Raw genomic sequence first — 20,194 nt, forward strand, 5'->3', positions numbered from 1 at the left:
TCAAAGCAACATACACAAAATGCTAGAGTAACTCATCAGGTCAGTCAGCATCTGTGGAAATAAATAACCAATTGATGTCCTGGTCAAGACCCTCCTTCAGGACTGGAAAGGAAGGAGGAAGATGCCAGAATAAAAAGGTGAGGGGAAGGTGATAGGTGAAGCCACAGGAAAGCATCTAAGTAGGTTTCAAAGAAATCTCTCTCATTCTCAAAATTCTACTAAGTATAGCCCTTGAGCCATCAACTGCTCCCCATTCCTGGGATCATTCCCATAAACCGCCTCTGGACCTGCTCCATTACCAGCCCATCCTTTCTTAGATATGGAGCCCAAGTTTGATCTAAATGCCTTATAAAACCTCAACATTACATCCTCATTTTTATAGTCTGGTCCTCTGGAAGTGAATGCTAACATTGCATTTGCCTTCCTTACCACTGACTCAACCTGCAAATTAACCTTTAAGGAATCCCTGCATGTGGACTCGCGGTCCCTTTTCTCCTGTTTCTGAATGTACTCCCCATTTAGAAAATATTCTTTTTTTTGTAATTTATTTTTTTATTGAAGTTCATCATCAAACAAACATTTCCATAAGATGTGTTTTGGACATTGTACCTATATATCATGTAATCATATATATCACAAATCTCCACAAAGTATTTATCTGAGGTATACACTTATAGAAAAGAGTGGAAAGAAAAAACAAGCAAAAGGAAAGAACTATGTACAAGTAGGGAGTGATCTTTTGTTTTTACAACAGATTCATTGATTTGTGAGAATAAAGTCAGGCCTATGAGGCATTATTTAGTTAAACCATTTTCCCCAGTATGAATCAAATTGTTCCAAATTGGATAAAATTCTCTTATGTTTGATTGGATTTAATAGCCCATTGACATTAAAAGAAATGAATTTTACCTTGTCCTTAGCCATCTGTATTTATCTGTCAATGTATCATTGAAATTAGAATGAAACTTAATCGATCTACTCCCTGAACAAATACGAACCAAGAAACGCAGATAATAACAAAAATGGCAACGAACGTGTGATTCCAAGGCTGAGGTCACTAGTAGATGTGTCTAGCTGTGGGGGATAACCCCACCAACTTGTGAGTTGAGGGCCCCCATTGCAGTATTCATAAAAGTCAGTGAACAAATCCATTACATAGAAAAGATTTCCCTATGTACTCCTCATATATATATATATATATATTCTCATTTTGGTGGGGAAAAAGGAGTAAGTGAGCGAATAAAGAATAACAACTAAGTAATATAAAATCCACATTATAATAAGTATTTCTCGAGATAGGTATATCACTGTGTACTTTTGCTTTCATTTAGCTTCTCAACATTTTAAAGTTAGCTAAACCTTATGGCTGTTCTGAAGGGGGTGAGGACTGTCTTTAGAAAACTCCCGGACTCTTCCTGATATATTTTTCTCAGCCTCCTCCCGTCTCCTGCCTTCTCGATTCTCGCACTATTTCCCAAGCGGAGTGGGACAGTTCCTCAGCCAGGCTTTCCTCGTTTTGATCACGCTGACGGGAAAACCTCTGGCCTTCATGTCTGTAGTCGCCTCTTCCACCGTCTGGTACAACCACGTCCCGTTGTCATAAAACACTCAAAGTTTAGCAGGGTACGGAGTTTGAAATCTAATCTTATTTTGCTTTAGTACTCGCTTTACTTCAGAGTATTCTTTGCGTTTCTGCAGGACCGCGGGGGAGGGGTAATCTTGGTCGAAATATATTAATTTATCATCGAAAAACACTCTTCTTACCCCAGGCCTTTTGTAGATCTGCGTCTTGCTGCTGTACCGAAGGAATTTAATTATTATAGAGCGTGGCTTTCTGTCCTGGGTAGGTTTCGGAACCAGTCCTCTCGATTTCCAGCTCCATAACCGAGGGAAGATCCAGCGCGTCCCGCAGTAGCTTTTCGACAAACTCCGTCATAGATGAACCCTCCGCTCCTTCGGGAACGTTGTAGATTCTGATATTTTTCCGCCGTGATCTTCCCTCCAGGTCAAGCAGTTTACCTTCTTGGTGATGTAATATTTTTATTGTCTTACTCAGTATCCGTTCCACATTTTGAACGCGATCTTTCACCTTCTCGATTCGAGTCTCTGCCACCGCTATTTTTTGATTAACGCTGGCGAGCTCTGCCTTAATATCCCGGAGCTGCTGCTTTATTTCTTTCTGGACCTTCATTATCTCTTTCAGGATTTCGAAGATATTCGCCGCTTTGCCTGAACAAGGCCCAGCGTCCGCCTCGCTAGCACGCGGTCGGGTAGGAGAGCCACTCGCTGCACTCCTCTCGGACGCAGGCTCCACAGTGTCGCTTTTTTAAATTTCCATTCCTTTTCCCCATTCTTGCCCCTCTTTTCAGTTCAAATATTTTTCGAAAAATATTATATTTGATGAAATAACAGGGCTTAATACGCGTTTTTCCGGAGGGGCTAGTGACTTAAGCTGCCATTCTCGACGATGATGTCACTGGAACCTAGAAAATATTCTACACCTCAATTCCTCACACCAAAGTTCATGACCATATACCTAACTACACTTTATTCAACCTGCCACTTCTTTGCCCATTGTAATCTATCCAAGTCTATCTGCTTTCTCAACACTACCTTCTCCCGTACCTATCTTTGTATCGTCTGCAAGCTTATTATCATCAGAGAGAAAGCGGAGAGGTGCTCTGCTGTCAGAGATGCCATCTTTCTGATGAAGCATTAAGTACCCCACGTTGCTACTTATGTGGGAGTATTATTACAACATACCACACTTGGAGTATTGTGTTCAGCTCTGGTTGTCTCATTATTGCAAGGATGTGGAAGCTTTAGAGAGGGTGCAGAGATGTATCAGGATACTGCCTTGCTTGGACAACATGTCTTATCGGTTGAGTGAGCTGGGGCTTTTCCCTTTGGAGCGAAGGAGGTTGAGAGTTGTACAAGATAAGAGCCATAGATCTACTGGACAGCCAGAGGCTTTTTCCCTGGATGGAATTGCCTGATACAAGGAGAAATAATTTTAAGAGAATTGAAGAAAAGTATAGGGCAGATGTCAGGTTTTTTTTAAACGCAGAGTGGTGGGTGTGTGGAACGTGCTGCCCAGGGTAATTGTAGGGGCAGGTACATTATGGACATTTAAGAGACTCTTAGGCACATAGATGATAGCAAACATGGAGGACTGTGGGAGGGAAGGGCCTGAGTGTGCTGCAGTGTTCTCTGTATGAGATGCCTAATGCCCTATTTATCTCCCAACCACCTTCAGTTTTAACATGAAACCTGCTTAATAATGTGTTTGTTATGGGAATTTGCTGCCATCTGTTTTTGCATTACAAGAGTTGCTGCATCTTAAACAGCATCTTGTTAACTCTAAACCGTTTTGACATGTCCTTTGATCTTGAAAAACGTAATGTAAATGTTGTCTTCCCTTCCTAAAGTTCTTCAGAAATAATAAACCATTCCAGAACATTCCTAGGATGAAGAGGAAACAAAATTTGACACTGATTCTTTGTAAGACTGACAAAAGACGTGAGTTTAATGGAGTGGTTTAAGGAATGAGTTCCAAAATTTTGGCTCCAAGCAACTTGAGTCTGCATACATTCAAAGTCAAAATAAATTTTATTATCAAAGTACATACAGTATATGTTACCATATACAACTCTGAGATTTGTTAACCCTGGCATGTCCTCAAAAACTTCAACAACCTTCTATAGATTTTTGGGTGGCACATTAGTGTAGCGGCTTGCATAGCACTTCACTGTGCCACTGATCTTGCTGCTGCTGTCTGTAAGGAGTTTGTATGTGCTCTCTGTGACCACCTGGATTTCCTCCGAGTGCTCTGGTTTCCTCTCACATGTATTGCTTGGGGGTTGGGTAGTTGTGGGTGCGCTGAGTTGATGCCAGAAGCAGAACAACTCTTGCAATCTGTCCCCAGCACATCCTCAGACTGTGTTGGTCATTGACACAAATGGTACATTTCACCATGTTTTGATGTACATATGACAAATAAAGCTAATCTTCAAGATGCACAGTGATGGTAGGAGCAAAGGATGTTGGGAATAGTGAGGGTGGAGTGCCGTGGGAGGGGTGTGGGACAGGTGGGTGAGGAGGAGTGCCAGGGTCGGGGGGGGGGGGGGTGCAGACACACCCAGCTCTGAGACACCAGGCAAGGTAATTTGATTCCAAACAATTGGTTTATTGATCATTACAGAATGTCTCTGGTGCTTCCTGCTCCCTCCCCTCTCCCTTCCCCTTTTCCCAACCATGATTCCCCTCTCCCTTCCCCTTTTCCCAAGCACAATTCCCCTCTCCCTGCCCCCTTCCCACTCTCAGTCCACAACAGAGACCCGTATCAGAATCAGGTTTATCATCACTCACATACGTCATGTTTTTTTTGCAGTGTAATACTCAAAGTTACTACAGTACTGTGCAAATTTCCGAGGGGGTGTGGTGTGAATATTTTTCCTGGCACTGTATATGTACTTAGCCAAGTCCTTCTTGCACTTTGCCAGGCCGCTCGTTTCATATGCCGCTCCCTCTGCACTCAGGTCTCTAATGTATACAATATACATCCTAAAATTCTTTTTCTTCGCAAACATCCATGAAGACAGAGGACTGCCCCAAAGAATGAACGACAGTTAAATGTTAGAACCCCAAAGCCTCCCCCAGCTCCCCTCCCTCCCATGTACAAACAGCAACAAGGCAACAATACCCCCCCACCAGCAAAAAGGCATCAGCACCCTCCACTGAGCACTCAAGCGTGTAGCAAAGCATCAGTAAAGACACAAGCTTGCAGTACCCCAAAGACAACTCGTTCACCCGGTAATTCGACATAGCACAGGCTCTTCCCTCTAATAGGGGAAAAAGAGGTGTTCCTGTTTCACAGCGAGAGGGGAGACGTGACAACTCAATGATTTACGATGTTCATTAAGTTATATTGTATATTTTTTCCTGTAAGTGCTGGCAAAAAATGAATCTCAACATATACGTACTTTGACTATAAATTTACTTTGAACTTTGAGCAGAAGAGAAGTGTTGTCAGAGTTGAGAAGTTCTGTAATCCAAGAAGACAGTTTGAGTTTGCAGAGCTAGTGAAGGTGAGGTATCTAGGACCAGTGGGCACAGTCTCAGGATACAAGTGCATCCCTTTAGAACAGAGATGAGAAGCAATTCCTATTGCCAGAGTGGGTGAATCTGTGGAATGTATTACCAAATGTGGCTGTGGAAAACAAGTCATTGGAGGTGGAGGTTGATAGGTTCTTGATTAGTAATGGTATCAAAGGTTACAGGGAGAAGGCTGGAGAATGGGGTTGAGAGGGATAGTAAATCGGCCATGATGGAATGGCAGAGCAGACTAGATGAACCAAATGGCCCGATTTTACTCCTGTGCCTTATGGTGTTGGAATGGAGGCTCTGCCTGACTGGGAACCAGTGCAGGTCCTGGGCATTGGATCTACCTGTGGACAGTTACTTGACCATTAGATCATAGGTCCAACTGTTAGCAGCCTCCAGACTTCAAATCTCAGACGCTTCTGGTGCAATGTGAGATAATTGCCACGTAAATACTAAAGGGACTGTGTTTCGAGATTGACAAATAGTGTGGGCAAGCTGCAAAATTGGTTTTCAACCTGGTTTCTGTCACGCGTTCAGCCTTGGGTTGTTGCACAGACCAGGCCTTCATGCTGCGGTGTTGCCACTTGGGGAGGAGGTGGTGTGGGAGAAAGCAGAAGCACGGCGGGTGCACTGTATGGGTTAGGGGTTGGCTCCTCCCGTCGGTGCTGCTCTCCAATGTTCGCTCCCTGGAAGACGAGCTGGATTGCCTTCATCTGCAGCTGACACAGCATGAGATGAGGAACTGCTGCATGTTTCTTCCATGGATATATGGCTCCAGGATAACAGCCCATGCACCATCAAATTTCAGGCCATGCCACTCTTAGGCACATAGATGATAGCAAACATGGAGGACTGTGGGAGGGAAGGGCCTGAGTGTGCTGCAGTGTTCTCTGTATGAGATGCCTAATGCCCTATTTATCTCCCAACCACCTTCAGTTTTAACATGAAACCTGCTTAATAATGTGTTTGTTATGGGAATTTGCTGCCATCTGTTTTTGCATTACAAGAGTTGCTGCATCTTAAACAGCATCTTGTTAACTCTAAACCGTTTTGACATGTCCTTTGATCTTGAAAAACGTAACGTAAATGTTGTCTTCCCTTCCTAAAGTTCTTCAGAAATAATAAATTTAGTGACTGTATGTGCTGTGTACTGTATACATTGTGTTTTGCATACATGGGTGTGGTTGAATGACAATTGAACTTGAAAAACTGTTAATACATTTTCATTATCTCTCTTTAAACAGAAAAAACAGCTCGAGGAGGTTGCTCACCAAAAGAGGTTACAGCTTCAGAAGGTAAGTCTGCAGAGGTTTACAACAGTCTGTCAGATTCCCTGGTGTGAACTGTTGGCTTATTGCAATAATGCATCAGCTTTGGTGTTTGTTTTATCTTGAGCTGTTCCACAATTGGCAAGTTTACTTAATTAAGTTCCTAAATCAAAGACTGAACCTAAGTCTTGGGTTGTCTGACCATTAACAATAACCCCTAGATCAGGGATTCTCAACCTGGGGTCTATGGACCCCTCTGTTAATGATAGGGGTCCCTGGCATAAAAAAGGTTGGGAGTCCCTGATCCAGAAAACTATTGCCATTCCTCTTAACCTTATTCTCTAAGCCATTGTGGAACTTGCCCTAGATCAGTCGTTCCCAACCTTTTTCATCCCATGGACCAACACCATTAAGCAAGGGATACGTGGCCCCAAGATTTGGAGCACCTGTGGTAGACTGCACAGCGTTATGGAATCATAAACCACAGAAACAGACCCTTCAGCTCAACAAGTCCACACCAATTAATCCCATCCCCATTAACTGCCCCTCCATCAGGGATTCCCAACCTGGGCTCCACAGTTAATGGTAAGGCATAAAAAGGTTGGGAAGCCCTGCCCTAGATTCTACCACTGGGCTACACGCTAGCTAGTGTTGTTTTTTTGTTGTATGCTGCAACCTGACCAAAACATCACAGCAAATTCCTAATGCATGTACTGTATATGGCATATAAAGTTGATGTATAGTAGCCAATTATCCCATCAACCTGCAGTCTTCCAATGTTAAAGTAAATTTATTATTAAAGTACATATATGTCACCATAATACTGCTTTATGATGTGAGAAGAAACTGGAATGCCTTGATGAAACCCACACAGTTATAACACCATAAAACATAAGACCAGAATTAGGCAATTCAGCCCATTGAGTCTGTTCCACCATTCCCATCATGGTGAATTTATTATTCCTCTCAACCCCATTTTACTGCCTTCTTCCCATAACCGTTGGCACCCTTACTAATGAAGAACCTATCAACCTCTACTTTATGACTTGGCTTGCACAGCCATCTGTGGCAAAGCAATGTACAGACTGGCCACCTGGCCAAAGAAATTCCTCATCATCCCTGTTCTAATGGGGCACTACTATTCTGAGGCTGTGCCCGCTGGTCCTAGACTCCCCTGCTATGTGAAACATCCTCTCCATGTTCATTATATAAGGCTTTCAACATCCCATAGCTTTCAATGAGATCCCCTCATTCTTCTCAACTCTAGCTTGTACAGGTCCAGAGATATCAAATGCTCCTCATACCTTAACACTTTCATTCTTGCGAACTTCCTCTGGACCCTCTCCAATGTCAGTGCATCCTTTTTTAAGATGAAGGGCCTAAAAAGAGAATGTGCCAACTCCGCACAAGCAGCCCTCGAGATATTAATTGATCTTGGGTCTCTGGTGATATCTGCCCCACAATGTCACATGCAAATGGGGATAAGGTACATTAAGAAAAACAGAGAATATACACACAGTGGACACCTTATTAGGGATGACCTGTTCCTAACAAAGTGGCTACTGAGTGTATGTTCATGGTCTTCTGCTGCTGTAGCTCATCCACTTCAAGGTTTGACGTGTTGTGGGTTCAGAGATGTTCTTCTGCACACCACTGTTGTAACGTGTGGTTATTTGAGTTACTGTCACCTTCCTGTCAGCTTAAACCAGTGTGTCCATTCTCTGTCCTCTCTCATTAATGAGGCATTTTTGCCCAAAGAACTGCTGCTCACTAGATGGGTTTTTTTTCACACCATTCTCTGTAAACTCTAGAGACTGTTGTGTGTGAAAATCCCAGGAGATCAGTAGTTTCTGAGATACTCAAACCACCCCGTCTGGCACCAACTATCATTCCATGGTCAAAAACACTTAGATCACATTCCTTCCCCCATTCTGATGTTTGGTCTGAGCAACAACTGAACCTCTTGACCATGTCTGCATGCTTTTGTGCAGTGAGTTGCTTCCATATGATTGGCTGATTAGATATTTGCATTGACGAGCAGTTGTACGGCTGTACTGAATAAAGTGGCCACTGAGTGTATATCGAGAGCCCAATTGTCTGCTTGCTGTCTAGGAGCAGAAACTGGGATTGGCTGCAGAGAAGAGTCTGATTGAGAAAGGCATTGAGGAATGCTCCCTGTCTATAAGCAAGTGCCATGCCTTGATACAACAGGCACAGCAAGCAATCCAGCTGATGGCGAGGAAATGTGGCTTCATTGACAGGTAAGAGGCACTGCATCAGATATTAGGTGGTTATGGTGGTAGTTCAAGTATTGGTGGGCTGTAGGTAATTGGATCATTCCCCAACATAGGTTTTATGTCCAATCACACCATGAAGGGATTTCATGCACATCACAGCGACTGATCTTTCAGGCCAGCATATCAGCCACAGAGGCTTTAGGCCAGTGGTTCCCAAATCTTTTTTATGCCATGGACTAATACCTTTAAGCAAGGTTCTGTGGATTCCTCCTTGGGAACCCCTGCTTTAGGCAAAACTGCTTCACAGAGTTCAATATATTTTCTTAACTAAAAAAAATCTTGCCAGATCATAGGAAACACAAGTGACCAAACACGAGATTCTGCAGATGCTGAAAATCCAGAGCAACACATACAAAATGCTGGAAGAACTCAGCAGGTCAGGCAGCATCTATGGAAATGAATAAACTGTCAATGTTTTTGTCCTGATGAATGAAGGGTCTCTGCTAGAAACGTCAACTGTTAATTCCTCTCCGTAGATGCTGCCTGACTTGATGAGTTCCTCTGGCATTTTGTGTGTGTTACCAGTGACTAAAACTGTTGCAAGTTTTGATTCCAGGACATACAGCAGAAGCACTGGATTTGCACAGCCCCCAGCATTGTCAAGGGCCCCTCCCATCTGTCCCACAATCTACCATCAGGCAGTATAAGAACAAAGTTTGTTCTGCTCGATAACAGCTTCTTCTCCCAGGGTGTGAGACTTCTAAGCACCCAGCTATACCACCCAGTACACATTATTTATGACAGCATTATACTGATTATATGTTGTATATGCACAATATGTCAACTTGTTCATCTACAGTAATTTGTTTATATTATTATGTTGATATTATTTTATGTGCTGTGTGTGATATATGCACTGTGTTTTGCCCTTGGTCCCTGAGGACTGTTGTTTCATTTAGCTTTATACATGTGTACGGTTGAATAACAATAGACTTGAACTTTTCTCCAGCAGCAGAAGTTGTTATACATTCATTATCTTGGAACCATAAACAGGGGACGTCAGGGTCATTCATTATGTGCCATGGGCGTTCGTGGTCTTTCCATGACCGTGATTGTTCTTGACAAATTTTTCTACAGAAGTGGCTTTCCATTGCCTTCTGGGCAATGTCTTTATATTCATTCAGTGCTTCCTCTAGTGTGGTGACCACAATTGTCTACAGTAACGTATCAGTAACCTAACTAGTTTTACACAACCATACCCCTAACATTACGTGTGGCAGGGTGGAGATATGTCTCTACCAAAGGAGGTGTAAGGCGCTCCTTCCCTCCGCTAGTCTGCAGGTCATCCTTGGGCAAGTTGTAGCACCTGCTTAGCATCCCCCCCCCACACCCCTGATCAGGGTCACGCGAAGCCATGGGAGCAGGTGGTGGATGGTCGTATGAACAGCCGGTGCAGATCACAAGTCCTGGTGATGTGACCACTGATGCCAGGCAGACAATCTCTGAAGAGTATTGGTAATGGCTGGGATCACCTGTCTTGTAAAGACAGTGATCGCCTACGTCATGTGACATGGCGCATAACAAACGAACAAACTCCGAATGGCTCTGCTCTTGCATTCTACTCCCCGAATAGTAAAGCATCTCATGTCATTTTAATGCCCTTGTCACCTCAGTAAAATATGGCATGAATTCTTAGATCCCTTTGGTACAAAATCATGGAAAGCCAGGGACTCAGCCATCACAGAGGTCTGTGACAACTCACTGCAGGGAACCATTCCAGTGGCTAAGACTTCCTCTCATCATCTGATCCACTGAGCCTGTGAGGAAAAAAAAAAGAAAAACTGCAGAAACAAAACAAAAGCCAAGTGATTTTAGAAATCAGCAGGTCAGGCCACACCTGTTAATATTTCCAATCCGATTAGACCACAAGATTCGGAGCAGAATTAGGCCATTTGGCCCATTGGGTCTGCTCCACCCTTTCATCATGGCTGATCCAATTTTCCTCTCAGTCCCAATCTCCTGCCTTCGCCCCGTATTCCTTCATGCCCTGACCAACCTCTGCCTTAAATGTACATAAATACTTGGCCTCCACAGCTGCTTGTGGCAAAGAATTCCAGATTCACAACTCTGGTGAAATAAATTCCTCCTCATCTCCTTTCTAAAAGGACACCCCTCTATTCTGAGACTGTCCTCTGGTCTTAGACTATCTCTCCAGAGGAAACATCCTCTCCACAGATCAAGGACTTTAATCATTCAATAGGTTTCAATGAGGTCACCTCTCATTCTTCTGAATTCCAATGAATACAGGCCCAGAGCCATCAAATGATCTTCGTACAACAAGCGATTCATTCTTGGAATCATTTTTGTGAACCTCGTTTGGACCCTCTCCAGATCAGCAGATGCTTTCTGAGATAAGGAGCCCAAACTGCTCACAATATTCCAAGTGAGGCCTCACCAGTGCTTTATAAAATCTCAACATTATATCCTTTCTTTTAAATTCTAGTCCTCTTGAAATGAATGCGATCATCGCATTTGCCTTCCTCACCACAGACTCAACCTGCAAACTAACCTTAGGGAATCCTGCACAAGGTCTCCCAAGTCCCTTTCGCCTCAATTTTTTTTTGTATTTTCTGTCCATTTAGAAAATAGTCAACCTTTTCATTTCTTCTACCAAAGTACATGACCATACACTTCCCAACACTGAATTCCAGCTACCATTTCTTTGCCCATTCTCCCAATCTAAGTCCTTCTGTAGTCTCTCTACTTCCTCAAAGCTACCTACCCCCCCATCTATCTTCATATCATGTGCAAAATTTGCAACAAAGCCATCAATTCCATCAACCCAATCATTAACATATAACGTTAAAAAAAAATCTGTCGCAACAGAGACCCCTGTGGAACACCACAGGTCACCAGCAGCCAACCAGAAAAGGCACCCTTTATTCCCGCTTTTTACCTCCTAGTCAACCCACTATTTTATCCGTGCTAGAGTCTTTCCTGTAATACCATATAGGCTTGTAGCTTGCTAAGCAGTCTCATGTATGGCACCTTGTCAAAGACCTTCTGAAAATCCAAGTACACAACATCAACTGATTCTCCTTCGTCTATCCTGCTGTTTGTTTCTTCAAAGAATTCCAACTAATTTGTCAGGCAATATTTTCCCTTGAGGTAACCATGCTGACTACAGCCTATTTTATCATGCATCTCCAAGTACTTTGCTGCCCTCTACCATAGTTTTCCAGTGGTCTGATATCCATTCTCGCCTCTTTTATACTTTGTTTCTGAAGAAACTTTTGGTATCCTCTAATATCATTGGCTAGCTTATTTCTGCATTCCATCTTTACCTTAATGACTTTTTTAGTTGCCTTCTATTGGTTTTTAAAAGCTTCCTAAGCCTCTAACTTCCTACTAATTTTTGCTCTATTATATACCTGCTCTTTGGCTTTTATGCTGGCTGGCCTTGACTTCTCTTGTTAGCCACAGTTGTGACATCTTTCCTTTAGAATACTTCTTCCTCTTTGGGATGTGTATATCCTTTGCCTCTTGACTTGCTTCCAGAAATTCCAGCCATTGCTGCTCTGCCGTCGTCATCCCTGCCAGTGTGCTTTTCCAATTCTGGTCAACTCCTCTCTCATGCCTCTGTAATTGCCTTTACTCAGCTGTAATATTGATACATCTGACTTCAGCTTCTCCTCAAGTATCAGGGTGAATTCGATCATATTATGATTACTTTCCCTTAAGGGTTCTTTTACCTTAAGCTCTCCTATCAATTCTGGTTCACTGTACAACACCCAGTCTAGAATAGCTGATTCTGTATACTCTGGATATCTTGAGTAACACACAAAATGCTGGAGGAACTCAGCAAGTCAGGCAGCATCTATGGAGGGGAGTAGACAGTTGATGTTTCAGGCCAAGACCCTTTATTGACTGAAATCTTACTTGTTGAGTCCCTGTTGTTGGGTACCATGAGATGAAAATGCTGCAGGGAGGACAAGACCTGCCCACCCACTGCTGCCTCAACAGTGGATAAGTTAGCAGCTCTGACCCTTCTCTGCAGACTTGTACTGCAAAAACTCTACCAAATGTTTGTTACCTTCTGTAGCAGTGCGATCATCCCAGTTGAGTATGATGTTCTAAAGCAGGGGTTCCCAACCTGGGATCCATGGGCCCTTTGGTTAATTGAGGGGGTCCATGGCATAAAAAGGGTTGGGAACCCCTATCCTAAAGGGTCATCTACTGATGGGTCCTTGGGTGGCTGTAGAGGCTGATCCAGGATTCTGGTGCAGTGTGGGCAAGAGAAATGATGGCTGTGGTTAGTGGTTGGGTCTTTTGGCTGTTCATTCTCTCCTTTTGCAGTTGCCATTTGTTCTCTGCGGCATAGTGGAGGTTGTTTGCATATCAAAATCAGATTTGGTATCACTGGCATATGTTGTGAAATATATCCTCCCCTCCACGGATGATTCCTGGCTCTTCCAGTATTCAAATTCTAGTTTAGTTGCCATTCAACATACATGTGTATACAGCTAAACGAAACAGCCTTCCGCTGGGGCCAAGATATAAAACACACACAACACATGAGGTTATGATAGCACACACTGTCACAAAATAATATTAGCTCAAGGCCCCGAGTGGCATGGCCTGAAGATTGATGGTGCATAGGCTGTAATCCTGGAGCCATGTTTCTGCAAGAACAAGTACGCAGCAGTTCCTCATCTCGCATTGGGTCAGCCGCAGATGAAAACAATCCAGCTTGTCTTCCAAGGAGCTAACACTGGAGAGCAGTACTGATAGGAGAGCCAGCCTGCAAGGGCCATCCCCCAACCCAGCACTGATTCCAGCATGCCCGCCACGCCTCTGCTCTCTCCCACTAACCGTCCCCCTTGGGTGGCTATAACAGGTGATGCTGTGGTGTGAGACACAACAACCGAGGCCAATCAGCTCACCCACCATCTCATTTAGTTGCGTGTCAGTTTCGATTGAGATTCTTGACTTCTGCCCACATGTGCTTGGTGTCATTTCATGTTGCCAGCAACTATTCCTCTTGTGACTAATTTCTGTTGTTTCTTTTTCAATGCAGCATACACCCTTGTGATTTCCACACCCTGTCTCATCTCCACCAAATCCTAGAGACGCAGTCGGGTGTGAAAGTGCTGGCAATCTCTGAAGATCAGGTCACTCTACGGTTTGATCCCCGCTTGCTGATCCCCCTGACCAAGCTCACTCCACTTGTGCTGACGATAACCTGGACTAGCAGCGAAACAGCAAGGCTCGAGGTACCCAGATTACTTATTTATTTAGAGATACAGCCCGAACGCCAAGCCGCACCATCCAGCAACCCACTGATTTAACACTAGCCTAACAGCAGGACAATTGATAGGTAAGCTGTCTACTGCAGAAGCAGATGTCTTTAGACGTGCACACTAAAGTCCCTCTGCCCTTCAGCAACAATTTGTTGCTGTTGGGTTAAACTGATTTTCAGCACACCACTGGTTTAAGCTGCAAATTTGACCGCCACACTTGGGGGTGGGGGGGTGTTGGAAGTCAACGTTTGATCCTGTACCATCTGGCATTTGCATCTCCTTGGATCAGGCAAGAGGATTTTTGTTTACACAGGTCAGGATACTGCTGAAATCTCTGCCACCACCCAGGTCTCACCACGTATCAAAGATTCAAAATACATTTATTATCAAAATATGTATGCAGTATACAACCCTGAGATTCGTCTTCCCGCAGGCAGTCACGAAACACCGTGGAACCCGTTCAAAGAAAACACCAAATGTGCAAAAATTAACAAGTCGTGCAAACAGCAAAAAATAAGTGAAAACACCGAATATAAAACATGAAACCAATAGAGTCCTTGAAAAAAATCTAGGAATGTTCAGTTCAGTTTACTTTAACATTATGTCATTCATTGACTGCAGGCCGCAGAGCCAATCCACCCTGATCAAAATGGCACAAAATAGAAATAAAAAGGAGTAACCGGAGAGCAGAAACACATCATAACATGAACTACAGAGTCCGATCCACAAACTGTGTCAATTAAACCTTCCCAAGACCCAAGTCTACAGCATCAACCTCCAACAACAGGAAGTGAGAGGGAAGAGGGGGGTAAGAGAGAGAGAGACTGGTCAAAAGCAAGCAGATGGTGTTGAACACTTGCTCGCCTTTCGCTCTTGTTCTTGATTTCAATCTTGCTTGACACCTTAATTAGCGAGAAATGGAGTTGATCATGATCCCCGGGTTTCTTGGCCTCGAGGCTGCACACTTTGCTCCAAACCTTACCGAACTCTCTCGGACAGCAAAGCACCAGATTGCTCAAAAGGCCTGAAAACACACCATCAAAATATTGTGTGAGAGTTACAGTATATGTGCTGTGTTGTGCACCTTGGTCTAAAGGAATGTTGTTTTGTTTGGAAGTACACATTGATACGGTTGAAATGACAATGAACTTGCAAGCAAACTGTTTGAACTGTCGGTGTGGCCGATTTACTTTCATGGCACTGTTCTATGAGACATTTCCAGGGTTTAGACTCTGCCAGTGAATGACCAACAACATATTCCCAAGTCAAGACTATAAGACATAGGAACTGAATTGGGCCATTCAGACCATCGTCTGCTCCATCCCTGCTATAGGAAACATCCTCTCCACATCCACTCTATCTATGCCCTCTGGTCCTAGACTCCCCTACAATAGGAAACATCCTCTCCTCATCCACTCTGTGTCCTCTGGTCCTAGACTCCCCCACTATAGGAAACATCCTCTGCACATCCACTCTATCTGTGTCCTCTGGTCCTAGACTCCCCCACTATAGGAAACATCCTCTCCACATCCACTCTATCTAGGCCTTTCTGTATTCAAGTCAAGGCAGTGATGGACCTGTAGGGGGGCTTTAGGAGTCAGAATCACTCGCTAACTGGATGACAAAAGGCTGAGCTAGAGTGGATGTGGAGAGGATGTTTCCTATAGTGGGGGAGTCTAGGACCAGAAGGCACAGATAGAGTGGACGTGGAGAGGATGATTCCTATAGTGGGGGAGTCTAGGACCAGAGGGCTCAGATAGAGTGGATGTGGAGAAGATGTTTCCTATAGTGGGGGAGTCTAGGACCAGAGGGCTCAGATAGAGAAGATGTAGAGAGGATGATTCCTATAGTGGGGGAGTCTAGGACCAGAGGGCACAGATAGAGTGGATGTGGAGAGGATGTTTCCTATAGTGGGGGAGTCTAGGACCAGAGGACACAGATGGAGTGGATGTGGAGAGGATGTTTCCTATCGTGGGGGAGTCTAGGACCAGAGGACACAGATGGAGTGGATGTGGATAGGATGTTTCCTATAGTGGGGGAGTCTAGGACCAGAGGACACAGATGGAGAGGATGTTTCCTATCGTGGGGGAGTCTAGGACCAGAGGGCTCAGATAGAGTGGATGTGGAGAGGATGTTTCCTATAGTGGAGGAGTCTAGGACCAGAGGGCTCAGATAGAGTGGATGTGGAGAGGATGATTCCTATAGTGGGGGAGTCTAGGACCGGAGGGCACAGATAGAGTGGATGTGGAGAGGATGTTTCCTATCGTGGGGGAGTCTAGGACCAGAGGACACAGATGGAGTGGATGTGGATAGGATGTTTCCTATAGTGGGGGAGTCTAGGACCAGAGGACACAGATAGAGTGGATGTGGAGAGGATGTTTCCTATAGTGGGGGAGTCTAGGACCAGAGGACACAGCCTTTCAATAGAAGGATGTCCCTTTAGAACAGAGATGTGGAGGAAGAGGCCAGAGGTTGGTGAATCTACGGAAATCAATACGACAGACGGCTATGGAGGCCAAGTCATTGTATGTTTAAAGTGGAGGTTGACAGGTCTTTGATAAGAGTGTCAAAGGTTAGGGGGGGAGAAGGCAGGATTGGGGTTGAGAGGGTTAATAAATCAGCCACGATGGAATAGCAGAGCATGCGCGATTTGCCTGATGGAATGGCCTAATTCTGGTCCTATAATGTCTGCAGTCCAGAATCTGCTGATTTTGAAGATTGTTTGATTTTTTAAAAAATGTTTCGAAACAGTGATGCTTACTGAAGTACCTGTGGCACCTGAATAGATTATTACAGTGTTCATAGGGCTGGGTTTTGAGGCAAAGTGTTTATAATCTCTTCAATCCTCCTCCCCAGACGGATTGTGCCTTCCTTGAGCTGTCTGATATCAAGTCACTGGATCTGCCAAGCATTACAGCTGAAATCTGGAAACGTTACATGAGCCAGGCTGAGCTCTGGGGGGAGATCCAGGACCTACAGAACAAGTGAGTTTACATTCTCTATTTCAAAATCGTGCTCTACATTCAGGTGGCCACTTTATCTGGTACCTCATCATCATTATGTGCCGTGTCGTATGAGGTGGGCGATCATGGTCCCATGACCATGATTGTTCTTAGCAAGTTTTTCTTCAGAAATGGTTTGCCTTTGCCGCTTTCTGGCCAGTGTCTTTACAAGATGGGTGACCCCAGCCATTATCGATACTTCAGAGATTATCTGCCTGGTGTAGGTGATCACATAACCAGGACTTGTGATCTGCACCGGCTGCTCATATGACTGTTCACCACCTGCTCCCATGGCTTCACGTGACACTGATCTGTGGGGGGGGGGGGAGTGTCGCTAAGCAGTGACCTGAAGGCTAGCGGAGGGAAGGAGCGCCTTACACCTCCTTCGGTAGAGACGCATCTCCACCCTGCCACTCACTTTGGTACCTTCTGTACCTAATACAGGGGACACTGAGTGTATGTTTGTTTCTGCTGCTATAGCCTATCTACTTCATGGTTCAACGTGTTGTGCGTTCAGAGATGCTTTTCTGCACACCACTGCTGGAATGCAAGGTTATTTGAATTATCATCACCTCCCTGTCTACTTGAACCAGTTTGACCATTCTCCTCTGACCTCTCTCATTAAAAAGGCATTTTTGCCCACATAACTGCGCACTGAATACTTTTTAGAGTTTTTCACAGCATCCTCTGTAAACTCTAAAGGCTATCCCAGGAGATGAGCAGCTTCAGAGCTAATCAAATCACCCTTTCCAGCACTGACAACTATTCCAGAGTCAATGTCACTTGGCTGTGACGTTTAACATCAGACCATTCTGATGTTTGGTCTGAACACCAACTGAACCTCTTAACCATGTCTGCATGCTTTTATGCATTGAGTTGCTGCCATATGATTGGCTGATAAGATATTTGCATTAACGAGTAGGTATACCTAATAAAGTGGCCACTGTGTGTATTTTAAATAGATCTCCTGTAGCAATATTTTTGGATTGAGTTATCCAGTTTGCTCCCCCAACATTAATGCTTTGCCCCCCCCTTCCCCAGAGCCCTGCGTGTCCTCCATTTTGTTTTTGATTTGGGTTTGATCTATCTTTAGAGTCAAGCTTATTATCTGCAAAAGGACACGAAAAACTTACCTGCTGCAGCACCACAGGTCAGATCAAAGCAGCATTCACAAGCACAAATTATACAATAGATGCAAGAAAAAACCCCAATTTTTACAAGAAAAACATTTTGTGCAAAGCGTTACAGTGTTATTAAACTCTAGTGATAAGGTTTCAAGAACAGAATGGTTGAAGGGAAGTAGTGAGACTTTCTCCTGCGAGAAGATGACACAGCCTGGATGACAGGGACCTTTGATGGTTGATGTTGCCTTTGTGAGGCAGTGCCTCCTGTAGATACTTACCGATGTGCCCTTAATGTATTGCTCAGTCTACTACTCTCAGCAATTTATATTATTGCACATTCATATTGCCGTATCAGATCACGAACTGGATAGTTTCAACAGTGCAACTTTAGTGTTTGGTGACAAAGTTCAAAGTTATTATCAAAGCCTAAGAAAGTAAAGACATTGGTGCACTTTTCAGCTGGTTGTATCTACGTGCTGGGCTCAGGGCAAGTCATCTGATATGTTAACATCGTGAATTTTAAAGCTGCTGACTCTCTCCACCACTGATGCCTTAGTGTAGACTAGTGCATGTTTACTCTTCTTTTCTTTCCTGACAGTGAAAGTTGTGACACCACTCAATTAGGTATTCTACTTTGCCCACGTAAGCTGACTCATTGTTACCTGTGGTTTGTCCAACAACAGTAGTATCATTGGTGAATTGGAAGATCAAAATTCAAACGTTCAAAGTAAATTTATTATTAAAGTCACCATATACAACCCTAGGATTCATTATCTTGCAGGCATTCACAGTAAATGCAAAGAGGAAATAATAAATATAAATATCTAGAGCATGAGATGAACAGTCCTTGAAAGAGAGACCATAGGTTGTGAGAGCAGTTCAGTGTTGGGGTAAATTCAGTTATCCTCTCTGGTTCAAGAGCCTAATGGTTGAGCTGTAATAACTTCCTGAATCTGGGGTCCACTTTCATAGACCCCTCAAAGTTGCGGTGCAAGTTTATAAGGTGGTTAAGACATGGAGTGTTGGCCTTCATTATTCATAGTATTGAGTTCAAGAGCAGCGAGGTAATGCTGCAACTCTGTGAAACGCTGGTTGGACCATGCTTGGAGTACACAGTACCAGTGGCTTCATTATAGGAAGGATGTGGTAGCTTTAGAGAGGGTGCAAAGGAGATTTACCAGGATGCTGCCTGGACTAGATGGCATGTCTTATGAGGATAGGTTTGGTGGCTAGGGCTTTTCCCGTTGGAGCGAAGGTAATGTGATAGAGGTGTTCTAGGTAGAAACATCCAGGTCATTTATGAAAATCACGAACAGTAGGGGTCCCAGAACAGATCCCTGAGGCACATCACTGGTCATCGACCTCCATGCAGAATATGACCCATCTACAACCACTCTTTGGCTTCTGTGGGCAAGCCAATTCTGGATCCACAAAGCAATGTGCCCTTGGATCCCATGCCTCCTTACTTTCTCAATAAACCTTGTATGGGGTAGCTTATCAAATGCCTTGCTGAAATCCATATACACTACATCTACGGCTCTACCTTCATCAATTTCTTCAACAAATTCAATCAGGCTAGTAAGGCACGACTTGCCTTTGACAAAGCTATATTGACTATTCCTAATCGTATCATGCCACTCCAAATGTTCATAAATCCTACCTCTCAGGATCTTCTCCATCAACTTATCAACCACTGAAGTAAGACTCACTGGTCTATAATTTCCTGGGCTATCTCTACTCCCTTTCTTGAATAAGGAAACAACACCTGCAACCCTCCAATCCTCCGGAACTCTCCCATCCCCGTTGAGGATGCAAAGATAATCGCCAGAGGCTCAGCAATCTCCTCCCTCACCTCCCACAGTAGCCTGGGGTACATCCCATCCGGACCCAGTGACTTATCCAACTTGATGCTTTCCAAAAGCTCCAGCACATACTCTTCCTTAATATCTACATGCTCAAGCTTTTCAGTCCGCTGCAAGTCATCACTACAATCACCTAGATCCTTTTTCGTAGTGAATACTGAAGCAAAGTATTCATTAAGTACCTCTGCCATCTCCTCCAGTTCCATACACACTTTTCCCACTGTCACACTTGATTGGTCCTATTCTTTCACATCTTATCCTCTTGCTCTTCACATACTTGTAGAATGCCTTGGGGTTT

General features: G+C 44.0%; 1 protein-coding gene across 1 annotated transcript in view; it reads left to right on the forward strand.

Annotated features, from left to right (window-relative positions):
- The window catches only part of LOC140741512 (uncharacterized), a 43,983-nt gene that overhangs the window by 8,505 nt on the left and 15,284 nt on the right, over positions 1–20,194 (forward strand). The window contains exons 5-8 of the mRNA XM_073071800.1: positions 6,348–6,398; positions 8,484–8,632; positions 13,686–13,881; positions 16,765–16,892. Of these exons, the coding sequence (XP_072927901.1) occupies positions 6,348–6,398; positions 8,484–8,632; positions 13,686–13,881; positions 16,765–16,892 (524 nt within the window). The remainder of the gene's footprint in view (positions 1–6,347; positions 6,399–8,483; positions 8,633–13,685; positions 13,882–16,764; positions 16,893–20,194) is intronic.

This window comes from Hemitrygon akajei, chromosome 18 (assembly GCF_048418815.1).
Source record: "Hemitrygon akajei chromosome 18, sHemAka1.3, whole genome shotgun sequence".
Classification (NCBI taxonomy): domain Eukaryota; kingdom Metazoa; phylum Chordata; class Chondrichthyes; order Myliobatiformes; family Dasyatidae; genus Hemitrygon; species Hemitrygon akajei.